This window comes from Geotrypetes seraphini, chromosome 4 (genome assembly GCF_902459505.1).
Source record: "Geotrypetes seraphini chromosome 4, aGeoSer1.1, whole genome shotgun sequence".
Classification (NCBI taxonomy): Eukaryota; Metazoa; Chordata; class Amphibia; order Gymnophiona; family Dermophiidae; genus Geotrypetes; species Geotrypetes seraphini.
This window is the reverse complement of record NC_047087.1, coordinates 193,291,640-193,313,827: the sequence shown is the minus strand read 5'-3', so window position 1 is coordinate 193,313,827 and position 22,188 is coordinate 193,291,640. Positions and strand designations below refer to the sequence as shown.

General features: G+C 43.8%; 1 protein-coding gene across 1 annotated transcript in view; it reads left to right on the top strand.

The window, feature by feature from the left end:
- Positions 1-22,188, top strand: part of LOC117359732 (prolyl 4-hydroxylase subunit alpha-1-like) — a 187,927-nt gene that overhangs the window by 104,190 nt on the left and 61,549 nt on the right. The window contains exons 9-10 of the mRNA XM_033942949.1: positions 3,927-3,997; positions 6,741-6,840. Of these exons, the coding sequence (XP_033798840.1) occupies positions 3,927-3,997; positions 6,741-6,840 (171 nt within the window). The remainder of the gene's footprint in view (positions 1-3,926; positions 3,998-6,740; positions 6,841-22,188) is intronic.

The following is a 22,188-nucleotide window of genomic DNA, read 5'->3' as shown; positions in this document are numbered from 1 at the left end:
CCAGGGGAGGGGGGGGTGTAAAAAATGATGAGCCTCGAGTGTCACATATCCTAGGTACACCACAGCTTGGAGGGTCTCAGATAAAATAGTTAATGTCTTATTAAAGAAATGACAATTTTGCATGAGGTAAAACTCTTTATAGTTTATAAATCTTTCCTTTTGGCTAAGGCTTAATAATAATATAGCTAAAGAGACTGCTCTAAAGCCAAGTAATGCTAAAAAATATTTATATGAGACATCAGTGGCGTATCTAGTATATGTGACACCCGGGGCCCATTATTTTTTGACCCCCCCCCCACCTATATGAAAAATATGATTTTTAGTAACAATCTACATATCGCACAACAAGAGTGTACCTAGGAAAAGGCAGCATCTTAAACACTGCAGTAAGCACTAGAACACCAACACGTACATTGTAAAACTAAACAAACCAGATCCTGCACAGTCAATTGATCCTGTACAGTCGATGCTATCAGAAAGCCATGTCCCTTTCGTACACACAGATACACCCTCGCCCAATATGGAATAATCACAAACTGAAAATAGAAATATGTAGACAAAAAAACTGAACTGCCAAGAAACCAGACTCTGCATACAATGCAACACCACAACACCACAAAAACAGTAATACATGTCCTCTAATACTGTGCAAAATATAAAGACAGTAGATATAAATTTGAAAAAACTGATACATAACAATCACCACTTTACAAATTAACAAATAAAAATAAAACAAATAATGAGAAATAAGAAAATACCTTTTTTTTGGACTAATCCCCGTAAGCTCGGTTCTCATCCCCACAAACCACCTGATTCCATCCACACAAGCCTTGAATTGTTTTATATTGAACTTATTATATTAAATTATAAAAAGAAACAATATTTTGTACAATTGTCAATTTTTAAATCAGCGTCTTCTCCCCACTCTCTCTTCCCCATTTCCCTTCAGCGTCCTCAGCCCAGTCTCTCTCCACTTTCCTTCAGCGCACGCACATAAAAACAAGCAAGTAATTTTATATCATTTTCATTCTATTCATTCATAGAAATTAAAGTCTAAATAATGCCAGTCACATAACAAAACATGATTTTACAAAAATAATTCCCTGCACAGTCAAGCCTGCAAGGATTACTAGATGTCTTTCAGCAGCTCCCCTCCCTCCCTCCCCCTTACCTTCATGGCCAAGTCAAAATGATCTACCAACAATAAAATTTTAAAAACACAAAGCACATTGTACGCAGAGAAAATGTTAATTATCATTTATATTTCACGGGTTTTCAAAGAGGTCAAGGCAGATGACTTTATGCAATGTCACCTCAGTAACAACTATACAAAAATAGACAAATATACCCCCTCCCTTTTTACTAAACTGCGATAGTGTTTTTTAGCGCAGGAAGCTGTGCTGAATACCCCACGCTGCTCTCGATGCTAATAGGCTCCCTGTGCTAAAAACTGCTATTGCGGTTTAGTAAAAGGGGGCCATAGTGCAAAATATAGACAGCATATATAAATTCTCAAAACGGACACATTTTGATCACTAAATTGAAAATAAAATCATTTTTCCTACCTTTGTTTGGTAATTTCATCAGTCTCTGGTTGCACTTTATTCTTCTCACTGTGCATCCAATATTTCTTCCCTTCTTTCAGCTTCCTGTATGCTTCCTCTCCTCCAGACCTCATTCCCTCCCCCAACTTTTTCTTTGTTTCATCCTGTCCCCTTCTTTCTTTCTCTCTCCATGCCCCCTTTCTTTCTCTGTCTGTCTTTCTCTCTCTCTCAGTGCCCCATTTCTTTCTTTCACCTGCCCCCTTCTTTCTTTCTCTCTCCATGCCCCCTTTCTTTCTCTATGTCTGTCTTTCTCTCTCTCCCCATGCCCCATTTTTTTCTTTCTTTCACCCTGCCTCCTTTCTTTCTTTCTGGATCCTTGTCCCCCCCCCCTTTCTTTCTTTTTGGCACCCTGTCTCTCCCCCCCCTTTCTTTCTTTCTCCCTGCCCTCCCCCATGCCACCGCCATTTGGAAATATGCTGCTGCCACCGCCGCCGGGAAAAGGCTGCCAGGCAGCGATTGGCTGGCCCAGAACGTCCTCTCCGATGGAGAATTGACGTCGGACGGCTAGTGTTGGTCGGCTCGCGGGGAAGAGCAGCAGGGAGGGAGAACTCGGCACCGGCTTATTTGTGATGACTGCAATGGCAGCCTTTCCTCGGCGGCAGCCTATTTCATGGTGAGTGGCTAGCTGTGCACCCCCTTGGGCCGTGCACCCGGGGCGGACCGCACCCCCGTTAGTACGCTACTGTGAGACATGCAAAATTTATTGTAAGTCAATGCAAATACAAATGTGAACAAACTATGTATCACCCTATTTAAAAAGTGTATTTGGATGCTAAGAGCATTGCAATAAACATTACCATAGAAGTTAGTCCTGCTAGACCAATCCAGAACCTACCCATGGAAGCTGTGGTAGTCATATATTCTTATTCCTGGGTTAATGACCATGAAATGATTTTGACTGCATTAGGTTTAGCTTTAGTGATGAATTAGAAATCCAGAACATAATTGCCTGAAGGCAGCACCTGATGGTGGGCTCTGAGCTTTTCTTTCTCCGGCTGCATCTGCTCATAGGAGGACAAAATTCACTCATCTGGATTGGTCTGGCAAGGAAAGGAAGTTGACAGATAAGTCCAAATTTCACCTTTTCCTACAAAGTGTCTCTGAAAATCACCCCCTTAGTGACCAGGTGTCTCATTTGTTAATATTGGTGATAGGCACATAGCCCCAGCACTATAAAACGACCAGGTTCTAATTGAATGTTACCTTGTACTTTTAAGCTAGATGATATCAGAAGTTGAAACATCGGTTTACATGTTATGTGACCTTTGGAAGGAAGTATGCTTAGTCTGGAGGAGACTATATTAGGGCAACAGGATAAAAGACTGCAGCTGTTGACATGTCTTGATGACGACATGGAAACTCTTAACTACTTCATTAAACTACTAGACTAAAGGATTTGTAGTTAAAAGCCCTTTGGAGGAGTATGATACTTGTCCTGTACAGAATCTTAGGGTTTGATTAAGTGTTCATATGTGAAAAAAGAGAGATGTTGGCTGGGAGAAATTTGGTAGGAGCTGCATGTGGATTAGGCTTAAAGAAATGAGGCTGGCTAGGTTAATTGGTCTGCCAGTTTCTCTCTGAGAAGTTAGCTGCGTAGAGGGATTTAAGAGTTCTTTCAATATGAGAGTGAAGAAGTTTGCTGTTTTGGATTTTCCATAGTAAAATCTGCTGATGTTTGTATTACAAAGCCTTAGGAAGTCCATTATGGTGTGAAATTTTCACTTATTTTTTAGATTCCATTGGAACTGCATCCTCTGCTGTCTAAACCCTTATCCCAGGGTGTGCATTTGCCAATTGGCCAGGATTGAATTCTGGCAACGTTGAGTTCAGTTCAGAAAGTAGAGACCAAATCTTTCCATGATGCGGTTCTGTCAACCCTATCTAGTAGAGGACCCATCGGCTGGCATGCTACATCATCTGAATGCCCATGATTACTTAGAACCCTGTAACCAATAAGGTTTTTGTAACCCATCCACTATACATGGGGTTATATACTTCTTCAGTATTGTCTTTCCCAGAGTATGACAAAAGATCGCTACACTTCTGAAGAACAAGGAAATTCTCTGTGAAACTTGTCCAAATAATTTTATAGAGAATCTCTAATGAAAAGTGAAAGGACACCTCAGGCTGCACTTGAATATAATATCTTGATTTGAATTGTTGTAATTGATTTGGGATAAGGAAGTTCCTCCCTGCTGATTCTCCAAACGATTTGCCACTGTTCTACATGGCATCCCTAACCTTGACCAATCAGAACTCTTCATGTGCCAAATCACTTGACAACCAAAGAGTTGGTACTAAAGGTCCTTTCTCTTTTTGTAGTTAAAACGTTCTCAAGTGCTTGGCCCAAAGACAGGGATGTCGTTAACAGCACATGTAAGAATCTCTAAGAGGTAAGGACCAGGCTTCTGTCTGTGAGCTTGAATGGGAGAGGTTTGGGCTTAGGAGCTCCAGTTCTGGAATGATGTATGCAGAGTGGAGATGGTTACAAAATGGCTTTGTATCTATACCTTGAATTTTATGAAGTAAGATCAGAACCTATTCGAGAAATAATATATATGGGTCGATATTCAGCCTGTGGCAGTGAGTGATTTTACAAATTGCTTCCTGCTGTGGGCTGACTTAACCCCAGGCATTCAATGCTAGGGCATACAGTACATGGCTCACAGCATTGAATATCTGGATATGATTGCCAACCCAGAAATAATCTAGGTACTGACTGATATTCAGTTCCGTGCCCAGTTACCTTGGTGCATAAAGCTAGGACACTGTTTTGCTGTCTTAACTTTGAGATTATTTAGCTGGTTAGCAGACTGAAAATCTCTACAGATCACCTAAGTTTCTGTTTTGCCCTAACTTTTCCCTCAGACCGCCCTCCAACTAGTCAGTTTTGGCATAGGCAGTTAGAGGTATTGTTCAGTGGCACTATTCAATTAAGTGTCGCTGAATATCCCCAGATAGCTATGCACAAGCAATTTAAAAGGCCGGGAGCTTCTCCTGGCTATTTAAATCACGTTTTCAAGTTTATTAAAAATGTATTACCCCGTGCCTTGGAAATACCTTCAGGGCGGCTTACATTCTAAAAACATATATATATACTGAACAGCTTTAATAAATACAAGAAGGTCAAAAGGGAGGAACTACAAAATCTTTAAAGAAATAGGGGGGGGGAAGTACATGAGGAATATTTTAGGTTTTGTATAACTCCCAACAGCGCTGCATACATTATCAATGTTTAGGACAGTTTTCAAATGGGCTTTGAACTTATCAAGTTAATTGGCGAAGCGTTAATGATAGCGAGTTCCATAGCTTTGGACCGTTTAACAGAGAAAATCACATCTTGTACGTGCTATTAAGAATTCTTATTTACAGATCTTAATTGTCTAGCAGATACATATGGACTTATCAAGCATACGAGATAGGGTGGCTGTTCAGTAGTCAGAACTTTAAAGGTTATGAAAAGTGTTTTATATATAAAATACAATGTTTAACCGGAAGCCAATGAGCTTCTTTCATAAATGGGGTGATATGATCGAATTTATGAAGATAGCCATATTCTGTATGATTTGTAATCTGTGAATATCCTGTCGTGAACTGGCATAAAGTGAATTACAGTAGTCTAATTGTTGAATGACTAATGAATGAACCAGTATGTTTAATGCCTCTGGAGACAGCAAAGAATGGTTGATCTAATCAGACGCAATTTATAAAATGAATACGGCACATGCTCAAGGCCCGGCACAGGAAGAAGATTTTCGGGCACAGGACCTGCTGGTGCTAATGCGGAGGCTACACTGGAAGTAAGAAGAGGGTTCGGGTGGGTTGGGGGATCTCAGGTTGCGGCGGGGGGGTGCCTGATGGCGGCGGGGGGGGTGCCCAATGGCGGCGGGGGGGAGTGCCGGATCGCGGGGGGGAAGGTGCCGGTTCGCAGGGGGGGGGGGGGCGCTCGTACAGCGAGGCAAGCTCGGTTTACGAGGCACCAAGTTTGCGAATGTTTTGCTCGTCTTGCAAAACACTCGCAAACCGGTGCACTCGTAAACCGAGGTACCACTGTACTGTGAAAAAACAAAAGGATTCTATATCTGATATAGCAGTAGAAACACCTAGTTTATAGAGTTCTGGTTATAAAGTGAACTGATGGCTGATATTACAGAATGCACATTTGATAAACAGTTATATAGGTTTCCTATTCAAAGTGATATATTTGTGTATATACTTTTATATAGGAGGAGAGGAAATTGCTAGAGGAGTTGGAGGTTTACTGTGGGAGAAAATCTAGATATACAGAGGAGGTTTGCTATTTTATTTTGGCTGTGATCTGGGGTCACGTGACTTCAGGTTTGAAAAAGGGGTTATATTAGATAAATTTTTGGAAAACACTAACTTTAAAATTATCAGTATGGACTTTATTCTTTCAGTATGAGCACGCCCGATATTGAAAATTTTATAAATTTGCTAAAATGAAATCTGGTTCTGTGGCTATTCTGTGATTGCTGTATTCTAATCTAATTTGGTATTTGTGTGTCGCACTATGCCTACAAAGGTTCAAGACAACTTACAATATAGAAAGGAGAACTGCAATACATTGTGTAGATGCTAGGATGAATACAAGGAAGTGTTAGGCGAGAAAAGACCTATGGGATACCTCGAGGTAGAGGTTGTTGTTCCAAGAGAAGAATGGAGTAGTGAAGAGGAGCATGTCGAGGAAGAATAAAGTACAGTGAGAAGATAGTGTGAAACAATGAGTTGACATGAGGTCAATGGAGTCTGTTAGTTAGTAACAGGGATGGACAATATTGTCCACGTTATGCAGTAAAACATAGTTCCAATCAGGTTCTCTGAGAAAATGCAGGTGAAGGAGACAGTAACTCTCTCTTAGGCTGCTGGTGTACTTTGAATTGTTCACATACCGATTTGCTGCTGCTGCTGCTGCTGCTATCTGAGCTTGCTGTACGGGAAATTGGGGTGACAGGAAGGAGTTAAAGTATGTGCTTGCCCAGAGGTTGCATTTGCACTTAAAGCTTATATTAGGAATTGCCTGAAATGGTTTGAATGTTACTGTAATTTAGGGATGAGGATTTAGTCCTGGAGAAGTGTTACCTGTGGCAAACTTTGACTCTTTTGTTTTTTTCACAGTGCCTGTTTGTACGACTATGAACACCCAGTAGTAGAACGTGTTAACCAGAGAATCCAAGACATGACAGGACTGGATATTTCCACAGCAGAATTGCTGCAAGTAGGTAACAGGCCTTGAGGAGCAAAGATTAAATAAAGGGCACTAGCAAGCTATTTTGCATAGACAACTGCAAGGGAGGCAACGGCTCCAAGATTGTGTGCTGTCCATTGCCTTTACTTCTTGGCTGTGGCATAGTGGGCAGGATAGGAGCTCTAGAGGGTGTGTTGCACGGAGCACGTTTCCAACTTGAAATGGTCCTAGGTTAAATCATTTGCAAGCTAGCAGAAGAAAGGTGAATCAAGATGGTGATTGATATCTTTCCCAAACCCATCAGAACTTCGGTACACTTACAGTTTTTAAATTGTGGGTTATTGTTTTAAACATCGAAGGAGGAAAATACAGCAGGAAGTTAAGGGATATAGGACGCAAAATTTATGTGGTAGAAAAGTGAAAGGATTTTGCAGACAAATGTTAACAAAAAATGGCAAAATAATAAATAGCAGATCCAAATAGGAATGTACTTTTTGGCGACACTCAGTGATACATAAGTGCCCATCACTGGCTGTATGTTGCCTGCAAGGGCTACTTCAGGGGCATAAAACAGCTAGTAAAAACAAAACTAAATATTAATATAGAAAACACATCAATAAAATCACTCACAGTATGCAGATTTAGTTGTTGGGTGCCATTGACTCGTACTCAAGTCCTAGCAATTTGATGAATTGCGGATCTAAAAAGATATCTGTTTTGTGCTAGTCCGGAAAGGTCCTCCAGCGTCATCCCCATGGTTGTTTTCAATGTGTCCAGTCATCTGATTGTAGGTCGCCCTCTTCGTCTGGTTCTTTGATCTTCCCAAATATGTCATTCTCCAGTGATCTCTCTCTTCTGATGGTGTGACCAAAATAAGACAGTCGTAACTTCATCATTTCGGCTTCGAGTGACATAGCAGGTTTGATCTCTTCCAGAATCGATTTGTTAGTTCTTCTGACAGTCCCTGGCATGCCTAAAATCCTTCTCCAGCACGAAGGGATGAGACTCATGGTAGGGAAGAAGATTAAGAAGAGGATAAGTACTGTAAAAACGCTAGAGCAAGCTTGCTCCCTTTTTAAGGACACAGTCACTGAGGCGCAAAATCTATATATACCGCGTATCAACAAGGGATCCAAGAGGAAAAAGAACAAAGAACCGGTGTGGCTCACTGTAGAGGTAAAGGAAGCGATCAGAGACAAGAAAACTTCATTTAAGGAATGGAAAAGGTCAAAAACGGATGAAAACTGGAACAAGCACAAACAACATCAACGCAGGTGCCATAAGGCGGTAAAAGGGGCCAAAAGAGACTACGAGGAAAAAATAGCCAAGGAGGCGAAGAACTTCAAGCCGTTCTTTAGATATATTAAGGGGAAACGACACGCAAAGGAAGTGGTGGGACTGTTGGATGACCATGGAATAAAGGGAGCACAAAGCAATCGCTGACAAACTGAACACATTTTTTGCATCTGTATTTACCGATGTGCACAGCATACCGGAACCCATCAGGCTTTATGCTGGAAACGAAGATGGAAAGTTGACAGGATTGACGGTCAGTCTAGAGGAGGTATATAGGCAGATTGATAGGCTTAAGAGCGATAAATCCCCGGGACCGGATGGCATCCATCCAAGGGTCATCAAGGAACTGAAAGGGACCATAGCTGAACTGCTTCAACTAATAGCCAATCTGTCGATCAAATCGGGAAAGATTCCGGAAGACTGGAAGGTGGCGAATGTTACACTGATCTTCAAGAAAGGTTTGAGAGGAGATCCGTGGAACTACAGACCGGTGAGTTTGACCTTGGTACCGAGAAAGATGGTAGAGTCACTGATAAAGGACATCATCATTGATCACCTTGATGGACACGGGCTGATGAGGACCAGTCAGCATGGTTTTAGCAAAGGCAGATCGTGTTTGACGAACTTGCTGCACTTCTTTGAGGGAGTAAACAGACAGATAGACAAGGGCGATCTGGTCGACATTGTATATCTGAATTTTCAGAAGGCGTTTGACAAGGTTCCGCATGAACGACTACTTCGGAAAATTGCAAGCCATGGAATTGAGGGTGAAATACTCACGTGGATTAAAAACTGGCTGGAGCATAGGAAACAGAGAGTGGGGGTAAATGGACAATACTCGGACCGGAAGAGCGTTACCAGTGGGGTGCCGCAGGGCTCGGTTCTTGGACCCGTGCTCTTTAACATCTTTATAAATGATCTGGACATAGGTACGACGAGTGAGGTCATTAAATTTGCGGATGATGTGAAGTTATTCAGAGATTGCGAAGATCTGCAACGTGACATAATCAAGCTCGAGGAATGGGCATCGACATGGCAGATGAGGTTCAACGTGGATAAGTGTAAAGTGATGCATATCGGTAACAAAAATCTCATGCACGGATACAGGATGTCCGGGACGGTACTTGGAGAAACCTCCCAGGAAAGGGACTTGGGAGTTCTGATCGACAAGTCGATGAAGCCGTCCACACAATGTGCGGCGGCAACAAAAAGGGCAAACAGAATGCTAGGAATGATAAAGAAGGGGATCACGAACAGATCAAAGAAGGTTATCATGCCGCTGTACCGGGCCATGGTACGCCCTCACCTGGAGTACTGCGTCCAGCACTGGTCGCCGTACATGAAGAAGGACATGGTACTACTCGAAAGGGTCCAGAGAAGAGCAACTAAGATGGTTAAGGGGCTGGAGGAGCTGCCTTACAGCGAAAGATTAGAGAAACTGGGCCTCTTCTCCCTCGAACAGAGGAGATTGAGAGGGGACGAATGTTCTCTCTAAGGATTGATGAGGTGTGTGCGAAAAAAAATGTGCATGAGCGACAAGTTACATACTCCACAAATTTATGAGCAGGCGCCGAGGATGAGTGCCCATGAGATTGTGGGAGGGTTAAATACTCAAAACTTAGAAGAAAAACAATTTACTTAAAGTTTTTTTTAATTACGTAATATCATCAGTTCTTCAATATTCACAAATATTCTCTTCGATTTTTTTCAGTTTTCCAAAAACCCGTTTCCGCCCCGTCTCCGCGAGCTCGGTCCTCGCAAACCATCTGATCCCATCCGCACAAGCCTCAGTTATGATTTTATACTGAATGTATTTTATTAAAATATAAAAAGAAACAATATTCTGTACAATTGTCATTTTATAAATACAAATAATACAGAGCAAGGATCAACAAAACCCTTGTCTCCCCTCCCCTTTACATATATCCCCTCTACTATCAAGAAAACTGAATAAGCCAAATTATTACAGAATGCTACACAGAAATATCATACTAACAGAATACCGCAGTCACACATAGCAGGAATAGGGTTAGGGGAGTGCATCTAGGGCAACTGCCCCCCTGGTCAGAGAGAGCCCTAAGCCACTGCCTGGACTTTGCAGTCACCAAGTTATGTCTAACACAGCTCTAGCAGGATATATATTTCAAATCTGATATATTCAAATCACAAAATAGAAATAAAATTATTTGTTTCTACCTTTTGTTGTCTCTGGTTTCTGCTTTCATCTTCTTTTCACTCTCTTCCTTCCAGCGTCTGCCTTCTCTGTCTCTTCAATCCAGCATCTACTGTCTGACCTCTCCCCCTTCCATATGGTATTTCTCTTCTTTCTATGCCCCTCTCCCCTTTCCATCCAGCCTATGCCCCTCTCTCCTTTTTACATGATTCATTCCAGATTCACAGTTCTCTTCATTTTTATCTCTCCTATACCAGATCTAACATCTTTGTCCCTCTCAATTTCTCTGCTGACCCCCCTTCCCATCTCATTCCTGTCTCTCCCCTTCCCCTCCTCTAATCTCCCTGCCAGCTGTTTCCTTCCTTTTTTCTCTCCCTTCCCTCTTCCCCCTGTCCAGCAGTAACTATCTTTCCTTCCCTTTCCCTCCTCCTCTCCCAGCAGCATTTCTCCTTATCCCTCTCCAGGTCCAGTAGCAGCTGTCCCTTTTTCCCCTTGCCCAGCAGCTTCCCAGACTCCTTTCCCTCCTCCTCTCCCAGCAGCATCTATCCTTATCCCTCTCCAGGTCCAGTAGCAGCTGTCCCTTTTCCCCTTGCCCAGCAGCTTCCCAGACTTCTTTCCCTCCTCCCCTCCTAGCAGCATCTCTCCTTATCCCTCTCCAGGTCCAGTAGCAGCTGTCCCTTTTTCCCCTTGCCCAGCAGCTTCCCAGACTCCTTTCCCTCCTCCCCTCCCAGCAGCATCTTTCCTTATCCCTCTCCAGGTCCAGTAGCAGCTGTCCCTTTTTCCCCTTGCCCAGCAGCTTCCCAGACTCCTTTCCCTCCTCCCCTCCCAGCAGCATCTCTCCTTATCCCTCTCCAGGCCCAGTAGCAGCTGTCCCTTTTTTTCTAACCATGCCCAGCAGCTTCCCAGCCTCTAACAGTGGCTTTCTCCCCTCCCAGCAACTCTCCTTACTTGCCAGCCCAGCGATTCAGGAAGGCAGCCTTGGGTCCTTTGTAGGGTCGCACCACCTCTGAGGAAAGCGGAAGTTGCATCATCAGAGACGGCCACAACTCAGCAAAAGCCCCAAGGCTTCCTTCCTGAATCGCTGCGCTTGTAAGTAAGGAGAGCCGCTGGGAGGGGAGAGAGCACACTGTCGGACTGCTCGAACAACAGCTCGTCGATCTTGCCGGTCTGCGCGGACCGGCAGGAAATTGTTGATGTTGATCTCGCCGGTCCTGCGTGAGCAGGGCAGACCGCCGCCGCTGCTTCCTCTCACCTCCGTCCGCGCTCGATTGAGCGACACGAGAAAAAGTATGAGCGACGCCACTAAAAATAGTGAGCGATCGCTCATGCGCTCAGCTTAGAGGGAACATTGGAGGGGACATGATCGAAACATTCAAGGTACTGAAGGGGATAGACTTAGTAGATAAGGACAGGTTGTTCACCCTCTCCAAGGTAGGGAGAACAAGAGGGCACTCTCTAAAGTTGAAAGGGGATAGATTCCGTACAAACGTAAGGAAGTTCTTCTTCACCCAGAGAGTGGTAGAAAGCTGGAACGCTCTTCCAGAGGCTGTTATAGGGGGAAAAACCCTCCAAGGATTCAAGACAAAGTTAGACAAGTTTCTGCTGAACAAGAACGTGCGCTGGTAGGGCTTGTCTAAGTTAGGATGTTGGTCTTAGACCAGAGGGCCGCCGCATGAGCGGACTGCTGGGCATGATGGACCACTGGTCTGACTCAGCAGTGGCAATTCTTATGTTCTTATGTAAAACTCAAATGACATTAGTATACCACCTTCAAATTAAAAGGACAAAAACCACACATAAAAAACCCAAACCCACAGACATCTGTTTAAGAACCAAAAATATCAGTATAAAAATCACATTTATCAAATGCATAAAACAATAAGATAAAATTAGACCTACACAAGTGGTTGTTCACTATTGCCCACAGGCACAAGTTTAGAGGATTACAAATTCTGCGCATTCGCTGGATTTCCTCCCTTTTTTTAATGGCAATTTTTAATTGATCCTGCAGTCAATGCCAACTGAAAACTATGTTCTTTTCATATATACAGAACAGAGATACACCCTCGCCCAAAATGGAATAATCACAAACTAAACACCAGACTCTGCATACAATGCAACACCACAAAAACAGTAACACATGTCTTCTAATAGTGTGCAAAATAGAAAGACAGTAGATGCAAATTTGAAAAAACTGATACATAGCAATCACCACTTTACAAATTAACAAATAAAAATAAAACAAATAATGAGAAATAAGAAAATACCATTTTATTGGATTAATCCATTTTTCAATTAGCTTTCAGAGGCCAAATCTTTCTTCAGAACAGTACTGTTATGGTATCCTGTCCTGACCTGAGGAAAAGAGGGTTTAGTCCAAAAAATTGCCTTATTTCCATTTACTATTTATAAAATTTTATCAATACAGTTACAATACTACTTGATTCTAAGTAAAGCAACAAAAAAAATCTTTCTACCTTTTGTTGTTTCTGCTTTAATCAACTTCTCTTTGCTCTCTTCTTTCTATACAGCGTTTGTCCTCTCTCCCTTCCATGCAACATCTGCCCTCTCTTTGCCCCTTCCACCCAGCTTGTGCCCTCTCTCTCTCTCTACCCCTTCCATCTACTGTCCACCCTCTCTCTGCCCCTTGCATCCACTGTCCACCCTCTCTCTGTTCCATATGGCATCTTCCCTCTTTCTGTGTCCTTTCAATAAACTGTATATCCTGTGCCCTTTCTCTCCTTTGTACATGATTCATTTTGGCTTCACCCCCTTCCCTATGCTCTGGCATCTCTCTCTTCTCCTTTCCTTCCTTCCCACTCCATCCCATGGTCTGGCATCTCTATCTCCTTCCCTTCTCTCCCCCCATGCCCTGGCATCTCCCTCCTATCCCTCCCTCTGGCACCGCCTCTCCTTTCTTTCCCTCTGGTCTGGCATTTTGTCTCCTTTAGTTTCCCTTCCTTCCCCCCATACCCTGGCATCTCTCTTCTCTCCTTCCGTCTCCCTCTCCCACTCCATTATCTAGCATCTCTTCTCCTTCCTTTCTCTCCTTCCATCCACCTAGTCTGGCATCTGCATCCTCCCCCTCCCCCTCCATGGTCTGGTAGCTCCTTTCCTTTCCTCCCATGGTCTTGGAATCTCTTTCCTCTCCCTTCCCTGGTGTTCCTTCTCCCCACTCTCTCTTCCCCATTTCCCTTCAGTGTCCTCAGCCCACTCTTTCTCCACTTTCCTTCAGTGCACACACATAAAAACAAGCAAGTAATTTTATATCATTTTCATTCTATTCATCCATAGAAATTAAAGTCTAAATAATGCCAGTCACATAACAAAACATGATTTTACAAAAATAATTCCCTGCACAATCAAGCCTGCTAGGATTACTAGATGTCTTTCAGCAGCTCCCCTCCCTCTCTCCCCTTTACCTTCGTGGCCAAGTCAAAATGATCTACCAACAATAAAATTTTAAAAACACAAAGCACACTGTACGCAGAGAAAATGTTAATTATCATTTATATTCCGTGAGTTTTCAAAGAGGTCAAGGCAGATGACTTTATGCAATGTTACTCAGTAACAACTATCAAAAATAGACAAATATACCCCCTCCCTTTTTACTAAATCGCGATAGCGATTTTTAGCGTAGGGAGCTGCGCTGAATGCCCCATGCTGCTCTCGACACTCATAGGCTCCCTGCGCTAAAAACTGCTATTGCGATTTAGTAAAAGGGGGCCATAGTGCAAAATATAGACAGCACATATAAATTCTCAAAACGGACACACTTTGATCACTAAATTGAAAATAAAATCATTTTTCCTACTTTTGTTTGGTAATTTCATCAGTCTCTGATTGCACTTTATTCTTCTGACTGTGCATCTAATATTTCTTACCTTCTTTCAGCCTCCTGTATGCTTCCTCTCCTCCAGACCTCATTCCCTCCCCAAACCTTTTCTTTTTTTCACCCTGCCCCCTCTTTCTTTCTCTCTCCATGCCCCCTTTCTTTCTGTATGTCTGACTTTCTCTCTCTCTCTGCCCCATTTCTTTCTTTCTTTGTTTCACCCTGCCCCCTTCTTTCTTTCTCTTTCCATGCCCCCTTTCTTTCTCTATGTCTGTCGTTCTCTCTCTCTCTCTCTCTCTCTCTCTCAGCAGTGATTGGCTGGCCCAGAACGTCCTCTCCGACTTCAGAATTGATGTCGGCTGGCGAGAGTTGGTCGGCCCCGCGTGGAAGAGAAGCAGGAAGATCCGGCCTGTTTCCCAATGGTGGCGATGGTTTGGGGGAGGGCAGTGAGAAGGGAAGCAGGTTGGGCACCCCTGCTGTAGACGAGCCGTGAGCCACACTCAAGTGGCTAAAGAGCCGCATGCGGCTCGCAAGCCCGACCACTGCTCTAGGGAGAAAACACTGGAGGGTGGCCAGCTGTGCACCCTCTTGGGGCTTGCACCCAGGGTGGACCTCCCCCCCTTGGTATGCCACTGGATCATGTAATCGGTTTCTCCATGCCAAATAAGATGGTGGGGTGGAACTAATCCATACCAAGAGAATCACCTTTTTCCCCAAGGCCCCCACCTTTCGCATAAACTGACATTGACCTCGAGAAGGGAGCCATATTTGTCTAGCAGAAGGCCTGTCACCAATAGCGGTAGCGAGTGATCTAGAATACGTCCTGTGTATTGTAATATTGATCTCCAAAAGTGTTTGATCTTCAGGCAAGACCAAAAAGCATGAAAAAAGGAATGAGTCTGTTGAGAACATTTCTGACATGTAGGTGAAGTGATATAGCCTGAATAATAAAGCTGGCTCCAGGTAAAATAGACTCGGTGAATAACCCGAAATTGACATTCACGAAGATTGGCACTGACTGAAATCTCAGGGATTCTTCGAATCAGAATCAAAAGGTCCAGCAAATCCTCAGGGAGTCCAAGTTTCTGACACCAGCGAGTTCGCAGTATATCTCTAGTTATGAGCTTACCCAAGTGCTGAAGATCTTTATATAAGCAAGTGATTGTGAACCCATCCTCTAGCTAGGGGGTTAAAAGCTCTCAAAACTTAGTATCAACATCCAGGGATAAAGCCACCGAATCTAGAGATTGGGCATAATGCTGAAGCTGCTTGTATTCTAAGAAGTCCCCCACCGATAAAGGACAGTGAGATTGAAAATCTGCCCATGGCATCAGGGGACCATTCTCATGCAGTATATGAGTTAACAATGTCAATCCCCAAGATATAAGATGCCAAAAGCTAGTGCTAACCTAGCCAGGTGGGAAGGACAAATTACCCTGAATAAGCAAGAACCTGGTGACCTGAGGGTTCCTGCACCAGACACCAAGTAGAAAGGACCATATCGCCCATAGTGATCTAAGAAGCAAACTCGATTTGAGGTAAGAAGGAATCTGTGACCGGGACAAATGGAGCAATGAAAGAATATGCTAGGGAGCAAACAGTGCTGCCTCCAGTGCTTTGGTAATGAAGTCTTGTCTATCAGCAAACCAATCACCTAGGTAGCGCATCAGACAAGCCAAATTGTAGTAATGAAAATCAGGAAGTCCCATGCCCCCCCCCCCCAATGTCTCTCTTCAGCAGCCAAATCGGTAACAACTGCAACACATAGAGCCACTTAGGAAAGAGTACCATGCCAAATAACTGTATCCTACCGTATAAGGAAATGAGAAGAGGGGACCACCACACTAATTGCTCCTCCATAAGACATAGCAAAAGGTCTAAATTGGTCCAGTACAGGGGTGCCCACACTTTTTGGGCTTGCGAGCTACTTTTTAAATGACCAAGTCAAAATGATCTACCAACAATAAAATAAAAAAAAAACACAAAGCACACTGTACGCATAAAAAATGTTAATTATCATTCCTATTCCAGGGTTTTTTCAAAGAGGTCAAAGCAGATGACTCTATGCACTGTAACAACCATACAAAAATAGACAAATACCCACCCCCTCCCTTTTTACTAAACCACGATAGCAGATTTTAGCGCAGGGAGCTGCGCTGAATGCCCAGCGCTGCTCTCGACACTCACAGGCTCCCTGCACTAAAAACTCTATTGCGGTTTAGTAAAAGGGGACCTTAGAGTAAAATATAGACAGCAGATATAAATACAGACACATTTTGATCAATCACTAAATTTAAAATAAAATCATTTTTCCTACCTTGTCTGGTGATTTCATGAGTCTCTGGTTGCACTTTCTTCTTCTGACTGTGCATCCAATCTTTCTTCCCTTCTTTTAGCCTGTATGCTTCCTCTCCTCCAGACCTCATTCCTTCCCCCAACTTTTCCTTCCTCTTCCCTGCCCTTTCTTTCTCTCTGCCTCCCTTTCTTTTTTTTCTGTTTCTCTTCTTTCCTTCTGTCTCCCTGCCTGCCCTTTTTCTTTCTTTCTCCCTGCCCTCCCCCAAGCCACTGCCACTGCCATCGGGGACCAGGACCCAAACACCACCAATAACAGGCCCCAAGCTCTCCCTGCTTCGGCCAGCCAGCATTCCTCTCCCCGACGTCAATTCTGCCATCGGGAAGAGGAAGGCTGATCAGCCCAAGATCGTGATCAACCTATTGGGGAAATGCTGCCGGTTCCTGCCTTCGCGGAAACTGAAAGTAGGCAGGACCCGGCAGCAAGAAGAGGAAATACTTCATTTACTTGTCTCCCGCCTTAGCCCGTAGCGAACGCTTGCTTCAGGGCTCTCAACATGTGCGTGCCGGCTTCCCTTCTCCCCTCCCCCCCGGACATAACTTCCGGTTTTGGAGGGAAGAGAAGAGAAGCCGGCACGCACACTTTAGAGCCCGGAGCATAAGTTCGCTATGGGCTGAAATCTCCAAGCCGGTTTTTTTAATGTTCAGCAGCGGCAGATGACAGCTGGGCGGACCGCCCAGCTAAAAGGCCCTAGGGAGAACACTGTAGAGGAAGGCTGATCGGCCCGTAGATGGCAACACGAGTCTGCGATCGACTCACGTTGCCTTCCTGAGCTACTGGTCGATCGCGATCGACGTGTTGGGCACCCCTGGTCCAGTACAAGGTATTGGTTACGGCAGTAAGGACAATGCCAAGGTATCAGATTCCTCCCTTTTTTAATTTTGTTCTTTTCAGTTTAACCATCTTATTGTGGCTTTTTGCATTTAACAAATGTGGTTTTCTCATATGCTGATATTAGTGGGTCATAAATGGATGTCTGTAATTTTTTTTAATATGTGCTTTCTATCCTTTTAAATTATTTGAAGGTGGTATACTAATCTACCTAATAGCTTCATTGCATGCACCCCTAGTCCTAGTACTTTTAGAAAGAGCAAACAAGTTACACCTACCCATTCCATTTCAGTATTTTATAGACCTCTTATCATATCTCCCCTGAACTGTCTTCTCCAGACTAAAGAGTCCTAACTGATTTAGCCTTTTCTCATAAGGAAGTCATCCTATCCTGTTTATCATTTTTGTCGCCTTTCTCTGTACCTTTTCTCATTTCAGCTAATAGGAGCATAATCAAAAAACTAAGATGTCCAAAAAAACTACCTAAATTAACACTTGGATGTCCTAATCGCTGGGACATCAAGTGCCGATTTATAAAACCATTTCCCCCCCCCTCCGTTTCGTCAGCGGAGATTGGCCCTTTGGCCATTTCCGATCACGCTCCAATTTGGATTGATATATCTTTGGATCCGACCTATGTTCGTTCCCCTTCTTGGCGCTTTCCCTTCTATCTGGCCCAGGATGTGGAGTTTCAAACCTTTTTGGAGACTCAATGGGACGACTATTTGCAACATAATGTACAACATCAAGACGATCCCATTTTGTTTTGGGAAGCCGCCAAAACCGTGCTATGAGGTCACATTATTTCCTTCCTCTGTGCCAGACACAAACGTATTAACCTTAGTATTATAGCCCTGCAACGTGATCTTAGCGCAGCTAAACGTGCCTTTCAGGCTGCTGCTTCTCCCACTACTCGGGAACACTATCTGTCTGCTCAGGCCACACTTAATTCGTTACTCCACTCCCGTTCTATGAAATGGTCGGCCTTCCATAAACATCGATTTCATAGATTTGGTAACAGATCGGGGCGGTTATTGGCCCATCTTGTGGATGCTTGGCTGGGCCGTAAGCCGATCCTCACCCTTAAGACGCCTGGGGGGGGGGTCGGGTGACCAAAACCTTGCAGGTAGTGGAGACGCTTCTAGATTTCTTTTCTCGACTGTATGCTGCGCCGGATGAAATTTCCGGGGATCTTATTTCTGACTATTTGCACTCGTCCGGCATGCTGCGTTTAGCTGCGGAAACGGCGACGCGTCTTAATGAACCTCTTCAGGCATTGGAATTGCAGGTTGCCATCAAATCCCTTCGTTCGGGTCGGGCTCCTGGCCCGGACTGGTTCTCCGGCGAGTTTTACCGTATTCTCTCTCACCGCGTTTGTGGGCCTTTACTTGACTATTATAATGCGGCTATAACTGGAGGCTCCTTTCCTCGCTATGCTAACGAGGCCTTGGTTACCTTATTGTTAAAGCCGGGTAAGGCGGCTGATGACCCGGGGTCTTATCGCCCGATCTCCCTCCTTAATGTTGATTTAAAATTGTTTTCTCAGATTTTGGCCAACCGTCTTGCACCGCTTCTCCCTTCCGTTATCCATGAGGACCAGGTTGGATTTGTTCGGGGTCGACATTCAGTTCGCAATGTGCGTAAGGTCCTCTTTGCACTGGCTCATTGTCATGAACTGAGCATTGACTCGTTGTTTGTTAGCCTGGACGCATCTAAAGCATTTGATAGTGTTAACTGGTCCTTCTTATTTCCTACCCTTGAACATGTGGGACTGGGGGGGTTTTATTTGAGTGCTATCCGTTCCTTATATTCTACTCCGAGGGCGTCTCTCTTGGTTAATGGTATTCGTACAGATTCCTTTCCTATACTCCAGGGTGTTAGACAGGGCTGCCCCCTATCTCCTATACTTTTTCTGCTCTTTTTAGAACCCTTACTTTGTACTTTGCGCCACACCGATGAGGTGCGGGGCCTTCGGGTCATGGGTGAGTCCTTGAAGATGTTGGCCTTTGCAGATGATATGTTTTTGATCCTAACCTCTCCTGAGGTTTCTTTGCCCCTCACGTTAGATCTTATTTCTGAATTTGGTTTTCATTCCGGCCTCTCCCTGAATCTTGATAAATCTTTGGCTTTGCCTTCTTGCCCAGCAGTTCGTACTTCTTGGCGGGGTTCCTTCCCTTTGCGGTGGGCGGAGTCTAAGCTTCGATATTTAGGGGTACGCATTCCCATGGATCTTGCCCGCCTCTACTCTTTAAATGTCCGCTCTTTGTTTTCTACCTTTGAGACACGGTTGCAGCTGTGGCGGGGTCTACCCATTTCTTTGTTGGGCCGGGTGAGCCTCTATAATATGCTTGTTGTACCACAGTGGCTGTATGTGTTTCAGGTTCTTCCCCTTTATCTGTTCCCCCATGATGAAAAGCGTCTTGTGCGCATGGTGCAACGGTTTCTCTGGATGGGCAAGCGTGCTCGTCTTCCCTATCGGAGGGCGGCCTCCCCTTGGTATAAGGGTGGTTTGGGGTTGTTGAATATTCGTTTCATAATGATTGCTTTTGGCATGCGCCACATTAATGATCTTTTTAGCGGTACCTCCACGTTTACTAACACCTCCTTGGAACTTTCTTGCTTTACCTCTACCCACTTTAGTGCGTTTCTTCACTCTTCTTTACTTTCCAAATGGGAATCTGCGCCCAGTGCGTTGTTGCATCACCCTCTTCGTCGGGCCTGGCACTGGGTATGTAAGTTTCATTCCCTTAGCTCTACGGTCTCTCCCTTTTTACCATTATGCTATAATGCACGTTTTCCTCCTGGGGTGGACAATGCTAGTTTTGTGAATTGGGAAGCAAAGGAGATTCGTTTCTTGTTCCATTTAGTTGATGATGAAGGTTTGATCAAACCCTTTGATCTGCTTTGCGAGGAATTTGCTCTTCCTCGTACAGATGTCTATGCCTACCTTCAGATCCGCCATTACATTTCCTCCTTGTCAAGTACTCATCTTTCGGCCTCCTGTCGGGAATTGTTGTTGGAGGCCTTTACATTTGGTTCCCAACAGCCTGTCCCATTGAAATTTCACCATAAACATCTGAAGGACGAATCCCCTATGCTTGATTGTCTCCGATTACGGGATGCTTGGGTGGGGGATTTGAATATGGAATTTTCTGATGAAGTAATTTTGAATGCTATCAAAAAGCTGCCTTTATATGGTAAATATTTTTGTGGGAACAACATTACAAATTGACTCTTCGCCTGTATATTTCTCCTCGGAGAGCTTTCCTGGCGGGGCTCTGCTCAACTGCGGACTGCCAGCGCTGTGGTGCTCCAGATGCAGGTCTCGGCCACATGTTCTGGTCGTGTCCATCAATACAAACTTTTTGGGACGCTATTTTTCTTTTTGTAGATACCACCTGGAACATTACAGTTCAGAGATCTGCCTTGGTGTTATTTGGAGCCTCCTTACATTTTCATCCCCGTCGGCCTGGGGCCACCGCATTCCTTCGTTGGACTGCTGTGATTGCTCTCAAATGCATTTTGCTTAAGTGGATGGAAGCGGAGGCCCCTGGGTATTCCCTCTGGCGTAATCACATGATTATGTTGCTTTCTTGGGAACGGAGGGGAGTCCAGGACATTTCTTCCTCGCTGGGATGGGCCTTCCAGCGAATTTGGGAGCCTTTTTGAATAACATTGTCTCCGGTGGCTCGTAGTCGCTTTTTGAACTGCTAGCCCCTGGTACTTGTTCTATTATCTGTTTCTTCTGTTTTGTTTGACATCAGTGTGGGGGGGAGGGGTTTGCGAGATTTTGTGCGAAATATGGAGCTGCTTGTTGCTCTTTGTACTTGTTTCTGATTGCTTTTTTCTTGGTGCTCAATAAATATATTTGACGATAAAACCATTTTCCTGCGTCCAGAGTTCAAGGAGGTGTGTTATGGACTTGCTTTGGGTGTGCTAGACTTGGACATCTTGTGGGGATAATCAAATCTTTGAACAAACTGAATTTCTGGCAATTACACCCCCTTCTATAGCACAATGTTAGTAGGATAAAAGGACTTCAGAGACCTTTTTAAACTACTGCACCAAATGATGGGAAAACAAGTAGTCAGTCATGTCTCTATCATTAATCCGAAAACTCCTCTCCTGGTTAGCGTGAATAGTATAAAAACAAAACAAAAACAACATTAACATAAAAATTAACTTTATGTTCTATGCAGTTTAAGATTAATTAAAAAATACACATAAGAAAAGAATAAAAAATAAGAACCCAAGAATCTAGAAAATAAGTAAGTCTTAAGTTGTTTTCTAAAGTGTAAATAGGATACAGAAATCAGTAATAGGCGTTTCAGCTCCTTATCCCATAAAGCAACCTGATATGAGAGCATCCGGTCATGATATCTCTTTGCTTTACAACCTTTCACTGGTGAAAAAGTCAGAAACGCCTTAGTATTTCGAGAGTATTTTAAAGCTGTAAAACAAAATAATTCTGTCAAATAGGAAGGAGCATCCCCTGCTATGACTTTATAGTACAGAAAACCCAGTGAATTCAACTCAAAATTTAATTGTGTCTAGTGAACAACTTAAATTCAAAAGCATTTATCTTGACTAAATCATCAGAGACGCCACTGCATCGCCAGCATTACTTGCCCAACGGGGCTTTCGTTTGATCCAATGCTCCTAATAATTGAGAAAAGTAGATCCCTAACTGGTTTAGCTAGTTCAAGTTTCAAGTTTCAAGTTTATTGGCTTTTAATATACCGACCATCAGCTAGTATCTGGCCGGTTTACAATAAAAAATTTGAAGGAAAAATAAATAGATAGTTTAAAAATAATCGAAGTGTACACTGAGGACATTAACTAGACAAACTTGAAGGTCCTTCTCTCCTTTCTGTCTTCCCCATGTGCTTTCAG